This window comes from Carya illinoinensis, chromosome 10 (genome assembly GCF_018687715.1).
Source record: "Carya illinoinensis cultivar Pawnee chromosome 10, C.illinoinensisPawnee_v1, whole genome shotgun sequence".
Lineage (NCBI taxonomy): Eukaryota > Viridiplantae > Streptophyta > Magnoliopsida > Fagales > Juglandaceae > Carya > Carya illinoinensis.
The window spans coordinates 961,111-981,918 of NC_056761.1; the positions used below are offsets into that span (position 1 = coordinate 961,111).

Below are 20,808 nucleotides of genomic sequence, written 5' to 3' on the forward strand. Positions count from 1 at the left end.
TTCTCCATGCCACCTTTCTGGAGTAGTGAATTTGTTTTCGTAAATAACATTGATGAGATAACCAAAGGCTCGATCCGTCCTCCTACTTTTTGTCTTTTAATTATTTATGGAAAGCTTGGACACAAGATTCTGTTTGGATGGAAAGAATATTTCTGATATTTTTAAATAATAGAGAGATAGTATCAGAGCTTTTGACATGGTCGCAAATATTAAAAAATACTGAAATAATAAAAGGAAAAAAAGAAAAGAAACAAACACGTGAGATAATTTATGAAGTGACCAAACAGCAGACACCAAATTAATTAAGAACAGCCAATATATAATTCCGAAACACACCTTATGCAAATTCCCCTCCAGAATTAATTCTGAAAATTACTTTGACCAGAATACCATTCTTTTCACCATATATCTACTTCACTCTTGGACCAAACCTTCTCCTCATCATTCCAATTTGCTGAGGGTTCAATCCAAAAGCTTTCTCCAAGAGCATCTCATCGATCCCAGATCCAAAAATGGCAGCTGGAATTTTTTGCGACCCGGGATTCTGGCTATTGAAACAACCAAATATGGTTGCCGGCTTATCACCCACATTCATTTGGAAGTGCACCAGGCCTCTGGGGAAAACCATGACCTCCCCTTCCTCTATTGTTCTGGCAAAAATCCTGTTACTGGAATCCACAAAGCCTGAATAAACGCTTCCTTGCACCACGTACGAAATCTCGGTGGCTCTGGGGTGGAAATGTGGTGGATTGATCCCAGCCGCTTTAAGGTCAGCTCGTATAAATGACATGCCTAGAGTGTTGATGCCAGGAAAGATGATTGGGTTTACAGGTATGGCAGCGAGGCCTGTTTCTGAGAAGTTGCCGGCACTCTTCATGCCTGAAAACACAAAGTCATCGGGGGTGGCGTCGGATGAATTCTTGCATGGTAGAATAGTAAGGTGATCAGCGGCTCTAATGGAACCGTATTTTGGGTCTGGTATGCAAAAATCTTGAACCGGGTCGGGGTCTGAGGCAGAAGTTGTGAAGCAATGAAGGGAGATCAAGATTAATGGAGGAAAGAAAGTGGACATCATGGGAGGCATTTTCTTATGCAACTTCTTTGATTGATCGATCGGATTATAAGTGTGGGTTTAAGGATCTAAGATGGGGTTTTATAGAGGTATAAGATAACCTTGAATGCCCTTACAATAGTTCCACCTAAGTAGCTAGGCTCCTCCTTGGACTGCATGCGTTGTAAGAGTATTGTTGGAAATTTCCTATAAATGGGTCTACATGGATCATGAGTTCGCATTGTATAATACCAAAATACAATTTGTCTGTAAGGCTATTAATTAAGTACGATCAATACAGTGACATATATAGTCGGATTATCGATATATATATATATATACGTCTGCAACTAATAGCATGTTTTTATCATGTATATCATCATGTGTACTAAAGTGTTGCCAGATTGATTATGGGCCATTATATAAATGTGTTGCTAAAAGTCCTCACTCATGCATACGCATTCAAGATAGAATTTTGGAAGTAGTATACGAGAATACGATGCTCTTAGTCTTGATCTCCTCTAATGATTGCAAGTATATTATATATATGTATCTTTCATATATATAATTCCTTTCCAATTAATTGATGTTGATTTTAAGGATTCTTTAAAATCCCACCATTAATCATGGCACATTATATTAGTGGTACGTGCATACAACACAATTATGTAATTTGGGTCCTAGTAATTATATAATCGCCTCTGCCAATACGAATCCCTTATAACTTATTGATCATTATGGAAAACTGTAATTACTAAATTAGTGGGACATTCACGCCATGTTGGACCATGTTCCTAACAACCATATATAATTAGAAATATATATGATCATAGCTGGTTCTCGATCAATGTCAGCTTCCACGTCACCAAAGGTGATCAGTACTGCTGTTTAATTTACATCCGATCAAATATTAATTTCATGAAAAATCTTGCTAATATATATATGGACTTTGGGGCTACCGGCCTTTGCTTGGGAGTGAAGGAGATATGATTAATTCAACCTGGTTTTGGTGGTGCGTGTGATGATTTTTGGATATATATATACCGGATGCATGCATGGTCATGTCTGGGGTTTGTAAAACATGGGACAAACGTACAAAAAATAAAAGTGAAGTGTGCTCATGTTTTCGATCGGTCACATGTTTTGTATACTTTTTGCATGCTTAAATTTCAAGTAATAACATTAATCAAGCCTGGTCAGGAAGTTTTCTACACGTACGTACGTGAAGCAGCGTTGAGTCAAAATGCATGCCTAGGATGCCCAAGTGTGGGATCTGGCCATCCGGCTAGGAGTAAGCAACTCATGACAACCCATGATCATGTTGTGCCTCCGGCCTGTCTAAAAATCATACAAGATAATAAGGAGACAATATTTAAGTGGTTCGGCAATCTGCCTACGTCCACTGAAGCGGAAATTCAATATTTTCAATATGTTTGTACAAAATTACAAACACTTATGAACAATCTCTCTATCTCTCAAATGGCACTCCATTCTGGGTTTCCCCAAAACTCAAATTTCGCCCAGCCCTCTGCCTTGATCTCTCACCGCAGTGAGGATAATATTATCTTCACAACTCATCTCCTTTTATAGGAGAACCATGGGGGACAAAATACCCACATTTCTTGACCAAGAGGAAGCCTTCAATCGGTGCAGCAATTTCTGACTTGGGAGAGGGTGGGTGGCCTAACAAGTGGGTGGTGGTGGGTGAGCACACTTGGGTTGATTTCAACAATCACCCCCTCCACCCAAGTGTGCCATACGAGGCTGCTTGCAAACTGATTCATTGGAATGCTTGTTAGCCATGAGAGATTTCCGCTATCAAATGCATCTGCAGGTACGTTTTCAAATGGATATCCTGATGCTTCTCCAAATGCATCTTCAAATGCATTAGCATCATCTACATCCACGGAGCTTGCAAGGGATTTTCTTCAGAGGAGATTTACAAGTGTTTCACTGCACAATCTCAACTCTCTAGGATTCTTCTTTTGCTTGAGTCCATGAGTCCGCACTCATGTACACCTTAAGCAAACTGAGTTTCACTCGAGCCACAACCGAGTGAACAATCTACCTGGTGCCTTTACAGCTTTCAAACCAGGCTCCATAATCCTACGATCACACCAATCTCCAACTTGGAGACTGGTTCTCAACATGCCGAGCTCTATCTCCAACGTGATCCCTTATCATCTACACAAGTTTACAGCTCATGTCTTCAAGTTAGAAGACTAACTAAAGTGATGCATAACTTTAGTTCATCACGTACAGTGCCCTTAATCAACACATACATACAGGGCAACACATCTCCTACTGCACTAGGAATCAATGGTCTTGCACGGACCTTGACACATATCCGAGAACCTGTTGCTGAGGTCTCCATCTCTGACTTGACTGACTCATCATCCTGCTGCTGTCTTCAATCGCATGTGTCCATCTTGTGTGCAATCTCCGACTTGCATAATCTTCCTTCTTGCAAGATTTTTCTTCATACCGTAGTTCACTACCTTCATTCAGCAGGATATAGTTTAAGGTAGTAACCACCATGGAAGTCTGATTGTCTTGGCAGCCATGTGATCATCAACTTTAGGTGTAGATATCCATGGAACATCTGACGTTTTGTTCTCATCTCTCACACATTTGCTTCATGTTGTGGTCTAGGGAGATTTCTTCATGTCCTTATCTAATTCACACGACTATTACCACAAGCCAAGGCAAATGAATCATTCGTGACCTTCCATATCTTTCTGAGAAAATACTACTGAATGACTGTTGTCTTCAAGCTGTCTTTAACAGCATTGTGCACTGCAAGAAATGCAACGCCATGCATTTCTTCAGTCATCATATTCACAGCATCATTCATAATTTTCTCCTGATTTTAGCAGTCTCTTGTGGCCTGTCTTGCCACAATTTATAGCGAGTCATCTGTTGTCCAGATCTTGACTTGCCTCTGTCCTTACTATCAACATTCAGGACCAACAACTCGAGATCTTGCCAGAATCTCTTCTGCGCACCTCCTCATCTAGGATAAGATCTCTTACATTGAGAAACTTCAACTTCGACTTTTTTGCAGAATTACTCATAGTCATTCTCATGACCTCCCAACCTTTTGACCACAACGTCAAATGCTATTGGGCAACAATAGTACATTTTGCCTTTTCTAAAGTTGAACAATTTTTTCATCAGCATTTTGTTATTTCCAACAGGCTTTTCAAAGAAAGCCACAATGAGGTCCGATACGGTTCTCCTCTTAATAACATTATGCTCCATGAGTTGTCTTACTATCAAAATCTGCTGATATAACAAGTTAATCAGCATCGTCCAATGATCAGAAGTTTGCTCCTCAAACTTCATGATCCCAATTGGCTTAAATCAAGCCCCAAAACCAATGAGTCTAGCCCGACTCCAATTGGCTGCGATCAAGCCCAAAACAAATGAGTCCATCATGACTCCAACTGGCTGCAATCAAGCCCAAAACAATTGAGTCCATCATGACTCCGACTAGCTATGATCAAGCCCACAATTGATCTGCAACTATGAATGGTTCAGATCGAAAGTACCGATGGTGAATCTCAACATTTCTACCGTACCGATGAGTCCGGAATGATCCAAATAGTTTGACATCACCATTTGATCATCTCAATTAGACTCCAACTGGCGTAGATCTAGCCCACAATGATCTACAACACATCGACAATTCAGATCGACAGTACCGATGGTGAATCTCCACATTCCAACCGTACGGATGAGTCCGAAATGATCCAAATAGTTGAAAAGCACTAATTGATCGTTGAAATCGGACTCCGAATGACTTAGATCTAGCCCAAAAAAGATCTGAAAAAAGGACGGTTCAGATCTATCTGGCGCGTGGGATGCACGCGCCCGGGTAGGGCGTCTGGGGGCGCGTGGACGACACGCGCTACAGTAGCTGTGTGCGCGTGAGGCGCTTGTCCGTCACGCGTCTTCTTCCTCTGGAGCTCGTGTGGACCACTCGTCTTCAACCTCCGATGCGCATGGGGGCGCGTGGGTTACAGCAGAGACACGCGCCGACCTTCTAGTGGCGCGTGTGGGTTCGTCCGACCTCCGTTTTCGATTCCGTTTGCGGCAACGGATTCGCCTCGACGCAAGGAACACCCTGGAGTTGTCAAAAATTGATTTTGAACAACTTGAATTTTCGGACAGCTTAAACCAGTGCTCTGATATCATTTGTTGTGCCTCCGGCCTGTCCAAAAATCACACAAGATGATAGGGAGACAATATTTAAGTGATTCGGCAATCTGCCTACGTCTACTGAAGCGGAAATTTAATATTTTCAATATGTTTGTACAAAATTACAAATACTCATAAACAATCTCTCTATCTCTCAAATGGCACTTCATTCTGGGTTTCCCCAGAACTCAAATTTCGCCCAGCCCTCTGCCTTGATCTCTCACCGTAGTGAGGATAATATTATCTTCACAACTCATCTCTTTTTATAGGAGAAGCATGGGGGACAAAATACCCACATTTCTTGATCAAGAGGAAGCTTTCAATCGGTGTAACAATTTCTGGCTTGGGAGAGGGTGGGTGGCCTAACAAGTGGGTGATGGTGAGCACACTTGAGTTGATTTCAACATATCAGCACTGTTCGGATTTGGGTTTCGAGCACTTGGGCGTGTCAGTCATCTTTGTGTTATCCAATTAAGGATTTGATTGGGTTTTCCTACATTATTTTGAATCACAAAGCGTCGACCTGTCAAAGGATTTCTAAATATTATTATCGGATGACTACAATTAAAAATTAAATAACTATATTAAAACAGTTGATAAAAGTATATCATCCGTCGGTAGCGGTAAGAAGAGGACAAGAGAGATGGAGAGAGATCATCAAAATATCGATGAAGACTTGGAGTGGGTCCGGTGGAAAATGGAGTCACCAAAATGGGGTATGAGTGAAATACACTCGAGATTTACAAGGGAGGGTGGGAAATAGATAGGGCAGCATAAGACACCTGGCCAATACGTGGCGCGACTTCCGACTGCCACCCTTGGAATTCCTATTGAGCAGAGCTGGCTTAATATTGACTTTAAATAAGTTGTGGTGCCCCACACTATGCCGGGAACTTAAAGAGAGCTAATTCCTGATTCTGTCCGATCTGCACTGCGGCCACCTTATACAACTTACAACAAAACTATGTACTTGCTGCATTCATGACTAGCTAGCATGCACACCATTAATATTCAAACAAAACCCTAGCTAATACCCCTCTCTCTCGCTCTCTCTGATCTCTCTCTCCATATAATTGATCTTTAAACTTTAAGCCCTCTAATTGAGTTGCACTTTTTCTATATTACAAGCCAGAAGAGAACCAAAAAAAAAAAAAAAACATATATATGGCTAGCTCGCTCGCTAGATCGATCTTCTTAGCTCTGTCGGCCAACGTGCACCAATATTAAACCAGATCAGGAGCATATCTGATTTTGAAGTCAATCATCAGATATGTTTTTTGTATGTCTCTCTTTCTCGACTGTCATGAATTAGTAATACTATCATCGAGCAAATGATCTTTTTGTCATAATTTGTTTTTCCTGGATACTCTCTCTGTCATTTGTGTGTGTCTAAACACTAGTTTAATTCGAGTTTGTAGTTTATATATATGAATCTCTTTTTCTTTGATATATTGTTCTGGTTTTATTTGCTGGATATGAGATCTGGGTACTCAGAAGGCCTTTTTTCCCATTTTTATTTTATTTTAATGTCAGTGCATTCACGACCGATATATATATATATATAGATAATGTCTTAGTATTAATTTATTTCCTTTTTCTCAAAGAAGAAAGATTATTAATTTTCTTTTAATGCAACAGCTTTGAAGTACTGTTTGAACTTCTGATCAATGTTAGAAAAGAATTAGCTGGGATTTGGGAGTAGGTGGCTCAAGTGCTTTCGTTTCTTCTCAAGTCAATATCTTTATTAGTCTATCTTTCTCGATTCTTGTACATTATATATATAAAAGAGTTTTACTATATACAAGATTAGTCACGTACTAATCTGTATATTAATACTGATTTATTTATATTTAAAATTTAAATTAATATTATTTTTAATAAAATTTATTTTTTAATCAATCATATCATATTGGTACACAAATTAATACATAATTATATTTATAATTATATTTTTCTATATATAAAATGGGTTTGACACTAAATTAAGTGCCATAATTAAATTGGAAAGATTCTTTTTCCTTTCATCCAAGCAACTCTATATAGGAGTGTCGGCCAGTAGTTAGCTTACAGCTTGCGTGTTCATTTATCAGGACTTCTATGCAGCATCCAATTCATTCTCTTTATATATATATATATATATATATATATATATTCTTGATTATGTTATGTTGTATATATTAATGGCTTTATCACTAATTAAGTAAGTACTGCCATTACAAAAGAAGAAACATTCCTCTCTCTTTTTCTTTCCGACCCAGCTGACAATATTCCTATTTAGGAAATAGTTTAATTACAAATTAAGAGAGGATTTGTCGCAGTGTGTCCATGAAATATTGGACCTCTCTGATCAATGGGCACGTCAAATTCTCAGTAGTCTATTCCAATCTATCCTTTTCTCCTTAGAGTAAAGTTTCCGACGTCGTTTTTTCACCATGTGAATGTGGATATGGTGCTCCTTAAGTTGTGTCAGAATTCCCATGGGAAACGGCCCCTGGTTTTTATTGCTTTAATTACCATTCATGAAGGTCTCTTGTGCTCTAGCTAGCACCATAAAAAATAAAATAATTAAAAAGGAACTTCCTTTATTGTATCTGTTACTTGCAGGTTGAGTTGGATTTTGTCTATGTCCATTGCATGCACGAAACGTGTAGTTTAAGCTGTATGCTTTTATGTTCTATTTTTTTTTTTTAATCTGTGGCTGTCGTTTGGCTTCGTTAGATCATGTATTACTTTTTTCTTTTTCTTTTCTTTTTGTGAGTAGATCTTGTTAGTACTACTTAGTTACCTTCATATTCCTATGTGTTTTGAGGTTTTCTCTCTGGGATTGTTTTTATTTTATTTTATTGTATAAGATATGTCGTGATCAGTACATAGTTTGTTGTAAATTCTTTGTACTGAGTAGATATTTTGTACTAATTACAGTAAAATGGAGAGACGGGATCACCAGTACTTCTGTTGAATCAGCTTAGTTGATGTCATATCTTCTTGTCTATCCCGCAAAATACTGTCTCTTTCTACGTAACACTGACTAGAGCTCAAACTCCGAACGCAGACACCGACTTGGCTTCAGCTTTAAATCTTCTTTTGTACCTCCAAAGCGTAGGTGCATGTAGTTAATCGCCATCTTCAGCGGCAACATCTTTTCTGCGTGCGTGACAAAGATGGTGACCACGGAGTCCGAAATGATCTCCCAAGGCGACGTCGAGTCGTCGTTAACGGCCGATCAACAGCCCAAGAGCAACCCCTTCTCATCGCTCGGAAGACAATCCTCCATCTACTCTCTCACTCTCGACGAGTTCCAGCACACGCTCTGCGGGAGCGGCAAGAATTTTGGGTCTATGAACATGGACGAGTTCCTTGCCAGCATTTGGACCGCGGAAGAGAACCAAGCCGTCAACTCCACCGCCACAATTACCACTACCGCCACCAACAATGCCGTCAATAATATGAGCAGCCATGCCCAGTTGTCTCTGATCGATGCGCATACTGAGAAGGGAATATCAAAGCAGCCAAGCTTGCCACGGCAAGGTTCGCTCACCCTTCCCGCACCGCTTTGTAGGAAAACAGTGGAAGAAGTTTGGTCTGAAATCCACAAAGGGCAGCAAGGAACGCATCAGAATAATAACAGCAGCAACGATAATGGTGATAACGTTCATAATCCCGAGTCCGCCCCGCGCCGGCCCACTTTCGGAGAGATGACCTTGGAGGACTTTCTGGTGAAGGCAGGGGTAGTAAGGGAACCGTGTGCATTGCCTGTCTCTCAACCACAGCCCCTGCAGAAGTATGGGGTGTACCAAAATAACAATCCCACAGAGGGTCCGAGTTTTGTAAATAGGTCCATAGCTGGATTCGGCGGTGCTGCTGGTTGTGTTAGTGCCGGAGGTGGTGCTGGTGGTGTAAGTGCTGGTGCTAGTGTTCCTACTTACCAAACAATGCCAAAGGGCGGCGGGGCTATTGGAGAATCGTCAGGGTATGCTGGAAATGGCAAGAGGAGTGGTGGGTACCCGCAGCCTCCTCAGCCGCCACCGGTTTATTATGGTGGGAGAGTAGTGAATGGTGGAGGCGGATACGGTGCGCCGTCGGCTATGGTAGTGGCGCCGGTGAGTCCGGTTTCTTCTGATGGGTTGTGCACAGCTCCGGTCGATAACTCGGGGAATCAATTTGGATTGGACATGGGAGGGCTAAGGGGAAGGAAGAGGATTATAGATGGTCCGGTGGAAAAGGTGGTGGAGAGGAGACAGAGAAGGATGATCAAGAATAGGGAGTCGGCGGCGAGGTCGAGAGCTAGGAAACAGGTAATACATTTTCTCACAAGAAGTTAAAGTCTTGATTTGATCAGAACTAGCTATTGGCTTAGCCAGCTTGTTCTAGACAATTTCTCAGGCGCGCCTGCGATATTTTGGTTGCAGAATTGATCAACTTGGGTAATTCTCAACCAGGCCTGGTTGGTTACTAAGATTAAGATAAATCTCTCTTATATAATTATTATAATTCTATTGTCCAATCCAAATTTAGTTTACTTCACAGGCATACACAGTTGAGCTAGAAGCAGAATTGAACCAGTTAAGAGAAGAGAACGCCCACCTTAAACAGGCTCTGGTAATAACACGTTCCTGGAACGTTTGATCTTTTAAATAAGATGTTCTCATTCACAATGAAATTACTGATATTAGAAATCTTGCATTTATTTCTCTTCCCCAAACAGGCAGAGATTGACCGGAAAAGAAAGCAACAGGTAACTACAGTATAATAATTTCTTTTAGGAAAATTCTATGTGCAGTCATTTTTGCGGACTACTTTGTGCATTCCAGTGATATGATTGGTTGTGTATTAAAAAAAAATTAATCCAGTCAATCATATCAATGGAGTGTGCAAAAAATATGCAAAAATGAATGTATGTAGCATTACTCTTTCTTTTAATATCATTAATGTGTGTGCGGGTGTAAATCATTTTATGCTTTTCGATTAACCCATAGTCTGCATTTTGTGCTGAATCCAGCCCACCTGTTTTGCTTAATTAGCCGTCTAGTTTCTTTGCAAAAGAATTGTGTTTGGGTCCCTTTATATAATTAAACTGATGGCCATGTGCTTGAAGTATGCAATATTTTGCAGATGTGGATTTGTTCTGATCTACTACCTAACATGTGTAAATTATTTACATGTTCTGTTCTAAAATCCTTGTCTCGCTGTCAGTACTGTGAAGAAATGAAAACCAAAGTTCAAACCAAGGCTCAAAAAGATAAAGAGAGACTGAGGGTGTTGAGGAGGAACCTAAGTTGCCCATTGTGAAGTACTACAGATCGACTAATTAATGGTAACTACAATCCTATCTATGGTCATGTATGTGCTTTGAGTTGCAGCATTGTGCAATCTCTCTTCTTCTCGATCCAATATATAACAGTACATGCAATCATATATGCATATATATGATTAAAAGAATTACCTTTCTGCATGCAGTGTATGAGGAACGAAACCAGCAAAGGTCAGACCCAAAAAAGAGAAGCTAAACTGATGTATGAAGAAGTCGGTAATGAGAAGAAATTCGATTAATGTCCAATTGCGAAGAAACCGGATCGATCGTAACTGCATGAGAGTGAAGTGCATGACATAGGATTAGCTTATGATTGAGACTCTATATATGAATGATCGCTAGCTATATGTGTGTGTATCAAAAGCTAGATAGCTGCACGTACTTCGTCATGCTAATGCCCTAGCTTATAGCTAGCAGACAATGAGTGCCTGCATGCATGGCTTTTATAGCTAGCTCTTGCTACCTTAACTATACCGCTAGCTAGCTGCTCTTGTTTTTATGTCCAGGATCGATGGTAGAGATCTATAAATGTTGACCTGCTTGGGTATTTCTACATGTTCCATCCTTGAATCTATATTATTATAAGCAGGCTGGATAGTTGATGAATAACATTTGTGAACAAAAAAAAAATTATGTTAATTTTTAAAAACAATTAAAAATCTCGTAGAGAATCTCGTGTGTGTGTATATATATATATTTATTTATTTATTGTAGGTAGCAAGAAATCATATTGTGAAAGTTAACTCACGTTTAGATTGAGAAGTGATCTCATATTTTCTCATTTTTTTTTTATTGTTTAAAGAAAGAGTCGAGGTCACCTATCTAGGAGTGATCTATTCCCAATTTTATTAATAACCCTCACCTATGACGGAAGAAAACCGTGGTTGCAACTTGATATCTAGGGGTTACAAGTAAGTATAAAGACCAAAACCCAGGAATCAAAAAACCAAAACCTAACCAGAGAACCCAACAACAGACAAGACCAAAAGGAAAACAACCAAAAGAAGCCAACCTGCAAAACAGCTCACACATATCAAAAGGAAAAAGAAACATGTACAAGAACATACCAAAAGGAAAACCTTACGAGACCCTTAGATAAGGTATACCCAGTCTGTCCATGCGAAGGAGACCCCTCAATGGGCTAGGCAAAGTAGGAGACCCCTCAATGGGCTAGGCAAAGTATGGATATCAGACCAGTAGGAGTTCAAACCCTCAACCCCACACTTAGCTAGAAAATCAGCTACAACATTTCCTTCGCGATAAATATGATTCACAGTATACTCTAGGCTATTAAGGTAATCCTGTAATTCATCCCAGAAATCTTCTAGATACCAGATAGGACAACTGTCCTTAGTAATCCAATTAATCACCAATTGAGAATTAGTCTCTATTTGAACACGATAGAATCCAAGAGCGTGACACCTTCGAACGCCTTCCAATAAGCTACCAATTTCTGCAAAATTATTAGTACCCAGGCCCAGGGGAACAGAGTAAGCCAAGAGTAACTTGCCATTATCATCTCGAATAACACCCCCAACACCAAAAATGCCTAGATTCCTCGAAACTGCTACCATTAGTATTGAGTTTGACCCATCCCTGTTGAGGCCGATGCCATCTAACCACCCGAACCCTCTTAGGCTTAGGGGACAAGACTGGAATATCCAGTCTATTCAGAATATCAATATCCTGGGTGGAAATAGAAAGCACTTTCATTATCTGGTCCATGATGCGACAGAGCCATAATTTAATAGCTTGCTAGGCCAACTCTGCCGTATGGACCTTATCCTCATACTGGGCTTTACAGCGCCTCTCCCAAAGTTTCCAAGTGATAATAGACGAAAGAAGGCCAAAAATGATTCTAACCTGTAAAGACCTACCAGTACGGCGAAACCAAGAATTCGTTTATTCCTTCCAAGTATGGAAGGAGGCCATATGAACCCGTAAATGAATGGCCGCTAGGCGCCAAATGTGTCTAGCGAAATCTCCCGTTCAGAGCACATGATTCAGGTCCTCAATATGTCCATTTTGACAACAATTACACTTGGAACCCATAGGGACACCCACCATCTTAACATTTTCATCAACACTGAGGCAATTATTAACAGCCTTCCACATTATGAGAGAAATCTTTTTAGGTAGATTAGTATTCCATATCCACTGAGGCCTAGGTAAAGGAGGCGTTCTGACCCTGATACAATCCCAAGCGCTCTTAGTAGTAAAATTGTCTTCCTTGTCTTTCAGCCAGACGAGCACATCTTGACCCTCCTTCCGACTAGCCAAAAAGTCATACAGATCCTTGGCTTTCTGATGGCCCACTAAGCTGTTCAGGAGGGAGATATCTTACCAATTCTCAATGCGACACTCATTTATCTTAATCAAAGGGTGAGTAGACACAGGAAATTGACCATTAAGAGGACCTCCCTCATCCCAATTGTCATACCAGAAAAAAATATTGCCCTCTTTCACAATCCATTTGGAACTATTTATCACCTTCGAGATACTTCGAACAATTGATTTCCATAAGTGGGTCCCTTTTGTAGGCTCCAGGAGGGATAAACGATTTCCTTTAACATATTTACCTATGAAGAAGTTTGCCCAAAGTGAGTTACCCTTGATAAGATTCTAAGCAAGTTTCATGTGTAAAGCTTTCTGAACATCCCCAAAGTCCCTAATTCCCAATCCACCTTCATCTATGGGTGTACAGATATGCTTCCAGGAAGTCCATTTCCTACGCCTCTTACCTCTAGAGTCACCCCAAAAGAAGGAGCTTAGGAGCTTATTCAAGCTTAGAATCACTACTTTGGGTACATCTAAAACTACAAGAAGATGGGTGGCCATACTAGATAAGACATGGCGCAAAAGAATAGTTCTACTACTAACAGAGAGGATTTTCATTTTCCAGCCTGCAATCTTATTAGTCAGTTTTCCCAACAGTTCACCAAAATCACAAGCCTTTAGCCTACCGTCCACTATTGGCACCCCCAGGTACTTGAAAGGAAAAGAGCCATCAGTAAACCCAGTAAAGTAGAGGAGGGAGTGTTTCCTGGGGACCAAAATTCTCTTAGAGAAGAAGATAGGACTTTTCTCTTTATTAAGCACTTGACCAGTCCAGGCCTCATATTTGTACAAAGCCTCCATCAAACCTTTCATAGTTCTCTTCCCACCATTAGCAAAGATAAATATATCATCAGCATACATAAGGTGGGAGATAAGGGGGGTCCCTCTGGCTTGAGCAAATTGATCAATTTTACCTTCATCGAAGGATTTCTTGATGAGACGAGAGAGCACCTCTTACATTACAATGAATAGGTAAGGAGATAATGGGTCACCTTACCTTAGACCCCGCTCTCCTTTAAAGAATCTCATAGGAGTCCCATTTATCATGATCGAGTACCACGGTAAAGATATACAAGAACAGCAGGTCACAAACATCATATGAGAACCCAAATTTGGACAAAACATGTAGTAGGAAATTTCAATCCACTTGATCATAAGCCTTAGACATGTCAAGTTCAATGGACTTCCTATGGATAGAATGGACTATTTCCTGAGTTAAGCTAATATTCTCAAATATACTGCGGCCTGGGATAAAGGCCCATTGTTCCTGCGAGATCATTTTAGGAAGAAAACTAGTCATGCAAGCCATAATAATTTTAGAGTAGATCTTATAAACCATTAAGTAAAGGCTAATAGGCCGAAAGTTATCAAAGCCAGAAGGCTTGTCTACCTTAGGAATCAAAACAATGTAAGAAGCGGTGAAGTATTTAGGGAATATGTGGCTATGAAAAAAGCCAACAATGCCTGAAAGAAGGTCATCTTTAACCAAATCCCAACAAATTCTGAAAAAATTGGAAACAAAACCATCTGGCCTAGGACTACTATCAATGGGGATAGAGAAAAGAGCATCGTTTACTTCTTCTATGGAAGGAGCTCTACCAATAGCCAAGTTATCCTAGATAGAAATAACCGGGGAGACCAAGTCAGTCAAGTTCAGCAGACCACGAGAACTACTCTGGCCCAAGAACTTCTGAAAATAATCAACTGCTACTTTATGAATGTCAAAAGGGAATTGTAAGACAGTACCATCTGACAAACGCATCTTTTGAACTCTTTTATACTATTTGGCCTTCAAATAAGCATGAAAGAACTTAGAATTTTGGTCTCCATCTTTCAGCCATCTCTTCTTGGCCATATGAGCAAGCCTAGTATCCTCTCTATCCATCCAAGTTATAAGTTCCAACTTGGAGGCTGAGAGGTCATCATCATCCTTTGCATTAAAGGAGGCTTGAATATGGTTTTCCAAATTATCAATACGAGCCTCTAAGTCTTTGATTATGACGTTCGTCTTACCAAAGACACTTTTATTCCACTCTTTTAAAGCCACCTTGACCCTTTTTAATTTAGAGGACAAATTAATTAAACCATGGCCAAGGCCCTTACGCTTCCACATCCCCTCCACAAAACTATAGAATTCCTTATGATCAGTCCACATATACTGAAAACGAAAAGGACTAGGGCCATACTTGAAAGGGTCGTCTCCCATCTGGATAACCAATAGGGAATGATCCGACGTTGTGCGTGCCAGTACCTGGTAAGAAACATTAGGGAAAGAGTTAAGAAAATTAGTGTCAATAAAGCATCTGTCTAACCTGGCCCAGTTGTGAGCTAAACCGCCTTGACCATTACACCAGGTCATTTTCTAGCCTTTGGAGCACATGTCTATTAGGTCATAGGTATGAATACACTGGTTGAAAGCTTCCATGGTTACAAAAGGATGAGGATGACCACCTCTTCTTTCTAAGTCATCTTTAATGATGTTGAAATCCTCGCAAAGAACCCAAGGGGTACTAGTAGTCCTCGTTGTCTCTAATTCTGCCCAAAGCTCTCTTCTTTCAAGTCGGCTGCACTTCACATATATAATAGACAGAAGAAACACATGACCATTCTCCTCTACTTTCACTGTAATAACCTGGTTGGACCCCGCCACCCATTGTATCGAAACCGCCAAATTCCACAGCAACCAAATTTTACCTCTATTCACCTCATTAGTAACAAAGGACATACATTTGAATTTACCTAAGAAAGATGAGATTCTATCCTCCAACAAAAAAGGCTCAACCAAGGCTATGATATTAGGATTAAATTGCTTAATAATTTTCCTCAACCTCCTATAAAACGTTCCAACTCCCCTAATGTTCCAGAAAATAATAGGACTAATCATAAATTAAATTTAGAAGGGCGAATCACCGCTCTTGTAGAACTCCTTTTTTGAAGTGTATTCACTAGCTCACTGGGACCCTCAGAGTCTGTACAGTATTTCTTACACATAACATCCTTCAGTTTGTCTCTCTCACTTTCTTGATCAGAATGAGAATAGTATATCACATCCAGTTTTGACCCATTTGTCGAAACATCCTTACCATGTGGCATGTCATCTTGTTCTTTATTGGGAGCCTGAGTAGCCGACTCTCCTACTTCATATTCATCTTTCTTCTACTTTACACTAGTTGCCAGGGACCTTGATTTATTCTTCTTCGATTTCCTCTTTAGGCTTATTAGAGGATTCTCCCATTCTTCACTCAACACAGTTAGATTGTTTGCTATCATATTAATAACTTATGTGCTAACCTCTTGAGAATATGGCACAGGATACGTTGATTTTACGATTTATGGGCTCTCCTGCACATATAAAGCTTTCCCTGTGTCCTCAACAACCAAATCTTCTAGTGCTAGCATAAAGGGCGAAAAAGGCTTCTCTGATTGATTGTCGTTCAGCTAAGAGAAACAGAGTCTGTGGAGGAGGAGTGATCTACGCCACCTTAGTCCGGCGAGTGGCTGCTCACTGCTAGCACAGCCTTCTTCATAAGGCTCAGGTGTCTTCGTCGAGGGGTCTTTCTCTCCATGGTGACCCGTGCTCCTGGGCCCTGCTCCATCCCAGTGTGAAACGCGGATCTGGTTCGCGATCTTTGCTGGGTGAACAGATCCTCGCTTGAACGGCTGGATCCGTACGTGAGGTGCCACGATGGTGGCTGCCGAGGTCTCCTTGGAAGGAGGGAACCCCCTGCAGGCCATCGATCCTTTGTGTATCTACTCCAAACAGCTCCTCAATCCCTCCGAGAGGTTGAGATAGCGATGAGGCCTCCAAGAACTGTCGATGGAGAACTTTGTTTTCTCTTCTCCCAGGAAGAGATTGACAAAGCGGCTTCATCCTTTCGATTATCCATGGTCATCAAATTCCTCCGTAAGAGACCTTCTTTAGACAAGATAAGAGCTTTTATCTGGAAAAGATGGGGTCTTTCTGGTACATGCCTGGTTTCCTCTATGAGAAGATTTCGAAATGTCTTTGTGAGGATGACAACTGAAGAAGACTTTATCAAGGCCTTCTCAAGAGAGTCGTGCGAGATGGAGAGGGTTCCTTACCGTGCTTTCCAACGAACTCCAGATTTCAATGAGGACTCCGAACCCCCCTTGGTTCCAGTTTGGATTTTCTTACCAGACTTGTCGCCGCATTTTTATCACAATTTGATGCTCAAGATCCTCACAGCAAGTATTGGAACATTTATCAAACGGGATAATGTTGCAAAATGTGTCACACGCACTTATGGGGCAAGAGTCTGTGTGGAAACGGATGCTTCAAAGCCATCGCTTCATTCATTTTGGATTGGTCACCCAGGACGACCTTTGAGCCGGTTGCAAGAAGTGGTCTTCGAGACCTTGCCAGCCTATTGCACAAAATGCAACCAACAGGGTCATAATCAGTCCACTTGCAGGAAAAATGAAAAGATCCTGAACAAAAAAGAGGATGGGGAAGCCCAGAAAGGTATATGACAGGAATACCGTATCAAACACAATGACAGCGTTTTGCTTAACTTTTCTCATCATTATAAATTTTCTAAATTTTCACACAATATAATAAACAATTCAACATTTTTAAATCTCAATTCAATTTTTTCAAATTTTAAGATAATAATAATATTTTATTTAACTTTTATCTTTCATTTAAAACCATCTCATCTCTTCTTATCTCAGAATCCAAACGAGGTAAGAAATACCTCTATTGCCAACACGTATTTCTCTTGGGTTTGAAAATTAGAATCGGAGTTATGATGATTTATTTCCATTTTTCTCTAATTACTAATCGCAAATAGATTATGAATAGAATGATATAATCCAGATCAATATGGAACGAACTCAGCTTCCTCTTTTTACCGCACAGGGTACTCCACTTCTTGTCTTTAGACTCTGGTAAGAATTATATGCGATGGCTATGGTAGAAAGAACAATTTTATCAATCCTACACATCACATTTACTTTTATTTTTTTTTCTTATAAAAAATGTGGTATATGAATTATAAGTTAAAAGTTTTTAATTAATTAAAAATTACGCGACTTGGTCAAAGTATCGCCCAAAGTAAAATAAAATTAATGATAATAACTTAAATTCCATATTATTACCCTCAATCCAAAACAGAATCATAAGAAAAATTTGTGTACTCTATTTTTAAATTTTTTTAATCACTGGAGATGAACAATTGAAGTTAATTGGGTTGTCTCAATCGATGGCATCAGGATCTAGGAAGGAATGAACATTGCCACACTTGGTTGTCCTAAAACCTTCAGCAGTTGTTCCATTATAGGTGCTTAGATATACTTTCAAGGGACAATCAATCTTACGCGGCTTGAATTTGGCAGTTTTGATCTTCCCGTATTTGATCCTAATCTGAATGGAAAGCTTTACATCAATACTATAAGCCCCGACACTCTTTTCAAGTTCAAACTTGGAAAGGTCACGATCTGTAAGCGATAGTACTTGCTGCCCTTCAAAAATGGGACTCAAAATGCTCATGTTCTTGTGCCCCTGGTAAAATGGTGTCAATCTCACACTTGAGAACCACTTTTTTATGTAATAAGCAATGGCTTCAATCCCGTTGTAGTGTACACCCACCCTTTTGTTGGAGTTCCTGAGGGTTATGTTGAGCGCCAGCTTATAGTTGACCGTGTTGTTGGTAGTGGTGAAATTGAATTGTGTGAGCGATGCCTGTGTGACGCGAACTTCACCTCTCTTGGAAGGAAGATAAGCCAGAAGATGAAGAGTGAAATACTGAAGATAAAGGTGGCAATGTAGAGGAACCTGCAGAAGATGAAAACTAGATGGCACCCACAACCATACTGTTAAGGACCTCGGTCTAGTCTCTAAACACTATGGTTCTCTAGATCCGCTTCTTCCAACTATGACTGAAGAGCCTATCCTTCTTGCTTGCCCGTTACTTGAGTACTTGACTTGAGTGATGAGATTTTGTGAATATGGATGATTTGTGTTGTGGTTGTGAATTGGGATCTTGATAATGAATATGGTGTGTGGGATGATGATGGCCGAATGGTGGGATCTCACTATGGGATTGGTGCCACTTGATGATAATTAGATCTAGGGTTTATGCTAGGCGCCCCTTGGGTGGTATTTTGGTAAATATGGAAGTGAGGCTAGGGTTTAAAGTTTCCTAAAATATAGGAAATCCTTATGGAGGCTAGGGTTTTGTGTAGGAAATATGGAGGCACTAGATCTAGGTTAGATCTAGGGTTTTATGATGAAAGAAATTAGATCTAGGATAATGGAAGGTTGTATGGAGGCTAATATAGTGTTTGGATGGTATGAAAGTGAAGGAAAAGTGAAGGGAAAAGTCCAACGAAGCTAGATCTTCTTGGAAAAGTCAATCTAGTGTGTTGGAATGGAGAATCTATCAAGGGAATGGATGGGGCGTGTTGTATAATGGAAATTTCAATAAGAATAATGCAAACAACAAATAAATAACAAGAATACAACTCAATAATGGAAAAGAGAAACAAACTTACTCATAAGATTGATAATTGAAACAATACCCGTCCACAAACGTCAAGGTGTTGAATCTTTATTTGGGATTCACATAGGTTGCACCCAAATAGCTCAAGTGTGAAGCACTGAAGGAGATCTCAAGAATAAATAAACCGTCCTCAAAGGAATTTGTCAAAAGATGATAAAAATGGAGCTAGGGTGGCCTTTTTATAGGCTTACAATGTGGAGACTCCTAATGATACTAGAATAAGGAAATAATTCCTAGTGGTATTAGAATAAGGAAATAAGGAAATAACATAAAACAATTAAATAATAAAATAATTCTGGCCGTGAGGCCCATAGGGGCCCACGACTTACCTTGGTGCTGGCCCGTGCTGAAAATGGCCCATGACATGAGCCATGGGCCATGATTGGCTAGTCTTGGTCAGGCCGCATGGCTGGTGCCATGGGCACTGGCTAGCTGGGCTGGTCAGACTGCATAGCTGATGGGCAGCACGCATAGTCTAGCATGGCCTACGTGCTGGTCAAGCTACTAGGCATGCTGGTCGACCAAATGAGTTTGCCTGCTAGGCGTGCTAGCCAAGCAGGTGGCTTGCTGGCCTGCCTAATGGGCGTGCTGGCCAGGCAGGTGGCCTGCTCATGCGCCAGGCCTGGCATGGCCTGCGCGCTGTGCATGCTGGCTTGCTCTTGCGTGCATGCTGGGCAAGCTTGATTAGCCTGCGCATGTTGTGCAGCGTGCTGTGCTGCACGCTGATTGGGCTGGGCTGGGCTGGCAAACCAGCCCACTAACCTCACTAGCGTACAGTTGCATGTTGTGTGGCATGCAGGGTAGGCCAATAGTCTCATTGGCATGCTGAGGCATGCTGGCCGTGCTGCTGGCTGGCTGTTGCATGTTGGCTGGATGCGGCATGAGCATGCCATGGCATGCTGATGGCTTATCAATGGTGCCGACTAGGCATGTCAGTGAGCGTGTTGAGGCTTGGACCGGGGCCACTTTCCTGAAGGATCTGACACATACCTTACACACATGACTGGAAACTTTAGATCCAAGATTTCTCTCATGATCTATAGCAAAGATTGAAGCTTAATTTAAAGCCTTAGAATCGAGACAAAAGTCAAGATCTTGCATGTATCTTCTCCGTGTGCTGCTAGTGTGTGAAATGAATCAATGTTGCTACCTTGAACTTGTAGGATTAATGTTTGGCAAGAAGCGAAGTCTGACTACTACAGCCTTGCTGGAAGAGGGTTCCTTGTACCTTCTAGGTGGTTCCTTGAAGACCTGAAATGTTTGTTTCTATATATAGTGTGCAATATAGGCAATACCTGCATTTCTATGTATATTTCAAGTTGACTTCTGCAAGGTTTCTTGCTAGCTATTATCATGTAGAGATATATAGGAATAAAAGGAAAAAAAAT

General features: G+C 40.6%; 4 protein-coding genes and 1 pseudogene across 6 annotated transcripts; 2 read left to right on the forward strand and 3 right to left on the reverse strand.

Moving 5' to 3' along the window:
* Positions 1 to 144: 144 nt before the first annotated feature.
* LOC122278077 (germin-like protein subfamily 3 member 2) lies at positions 145 to 1,209 on the reverse strand. Its single transcript, XM_043088161.1, has one exon. The coding sequence runs from the start codon at positions 1,082 to 1,084 to the stop codon at positions 410 to 412; it is 675 nt and encodes a 224-aa protein (XP_042944095.1). The 5' UTR covers positions 1,085 to 1,209; the 3' UTR covers positions 145 to 409.
* A 4,958-nt stretch (positions 1,210 to 6,167) lies between these two features.
* On the forward strand, positions 6,168 to 11,117 carry LOC122278075 (protein ABSCISIC ACID-INSENSITIVE 5-like). 3 transcript variants are annotated; one of them, XM_043088158.1, is made up of 6 exons: positions 6,168 to 6,530; positions 8,174 to 9,546; positions 9,767 to 9,850; positions 9,957 to 9,986; positions 10,445 to 10,565; positions 10,709 to 11,117. In XM_043088158.1, exons 2-5 carry the CDS (start codon positions 8,413 to 8,415, stop codon positions 10,538 to 10,540), a joined length of 1,344 nt encoding a protein of 447 aa, XP_042944092.1. In that variant the 5' UTR covers positions 6,168 to 6,530; positions 8,174 to 8,412; the 3' UTR covers positions 10,541 to 10,565; positions 10,709 to 11,117. The 3 variants fall into 3 exon arrangements, with proteins under 3 accessions (XP_042944092.1, XP_042944093.1, XP_042944094.1); XM_043088159.1 differs by having other exon boundaries at positions 8,304 to 9,546; XM_043088160.1 differs by having other exon boundaries at positions 6,172 to 6,530; positions 9,779 to 9,850.
* Positions 11,118 to 11,515: 398 nt separating this feature from the next.
* Positions 11,516 to 13,760, reverse strand: LOC122279481. Its single transcript, XM_043090161.1, has 5 exons — positions 13,304 to 13,760; positions 13,003 to 13,141; positions 12,602 to 12,882; positions 11,722 to 12,228; positions 11,516 to 11,574 (listed from the first exon to the last, which is right to left on the reverse strand). The coding sequence occupies exons 1-5, from the start codon at positions 13,758 to 13,760 to the stop codon at positions 11,516 to 11,518; spliced, it is 1,443 nt and encodes a 480-aa protein (XP_042946095.1).
* Positions 13,761 to 16,694: 2,934 nt separating this feature from the next.
* Positions 16,695 to 17,390, forward strand: LOC122279482. The gene has a single exon (XM_043090162.1). The coding sequence runs from the start codon at positions 16,695 to 16,697 to the stop codon at positions 17,388 to 17,390; it is 696 nt and encodes a 231-aa protein (XP_042946096.1).
* A 724-nt stretch (positions 17,391 to 18,114) lies between these two features.
* Positions 18,115 to 19,892, reverse strand: LOC122279483 (annotated as a pseudogene).
* Between the last annotated feature and the right edge of the window lie 916 nt (positions 19,893 to 20,808).

Coding starts and splice junctions, on each gene's coding strand:
- LOC122278077 (XM_043088161.1), bottom strand. CDS start 1,084: ATGCCTCCCATGATGTCCACTTTCTTTCCTCCATTAATCTTGATCTCC.
- LOC122278075 (XM_043088158.1), top strand. CDS start 8,413: ATGGTGACCACGGAGTCCGAAATGATCTCCCAAGGCGACGTCGAGTCG. Junction 9,547..9,766: donor GGTCGAGAGCTAGGAAACAG/GTAATACATTTT, acceptor ATCCAAATTTAG/TTTACTTCACAGGCATACAC. Junction 9,851..9,956: donor CCCACCTTAAACAGGCTCTG/GTAATAACACGT, acceptor TTCCCCAAACAG/GCAGAGATTGACCGGAAAAG.
- LOC122279481 (XM_043090161.1), bottom strand. CDS start 13,760: ATGTATGCTGATGATATATTTATCTTTGCTAATGGTGGGAAGAGAACT. Junction 12,883..13,002: donor GAGGGCAATATTTTTTTCTG/GTATGACAATTG, acceptor CCTCCTGAACAG/CTTAGTGGGCCATCAGAAAG. Junction 11,575..11,721: donor TTTGCCTAGCCCATTGAGGG/GTCTCCTACTTT, acceptor GCTGTTTTGCAG/GTTGGCTTCTTTTGGTTGTT.
- LOC122279482 (XM_043090162.1), top strand. CDS start 16,695: ATGAGGCCTCCAAGAACTGTCGATGGAGAACTTTGTTTTCTCTTCTCC.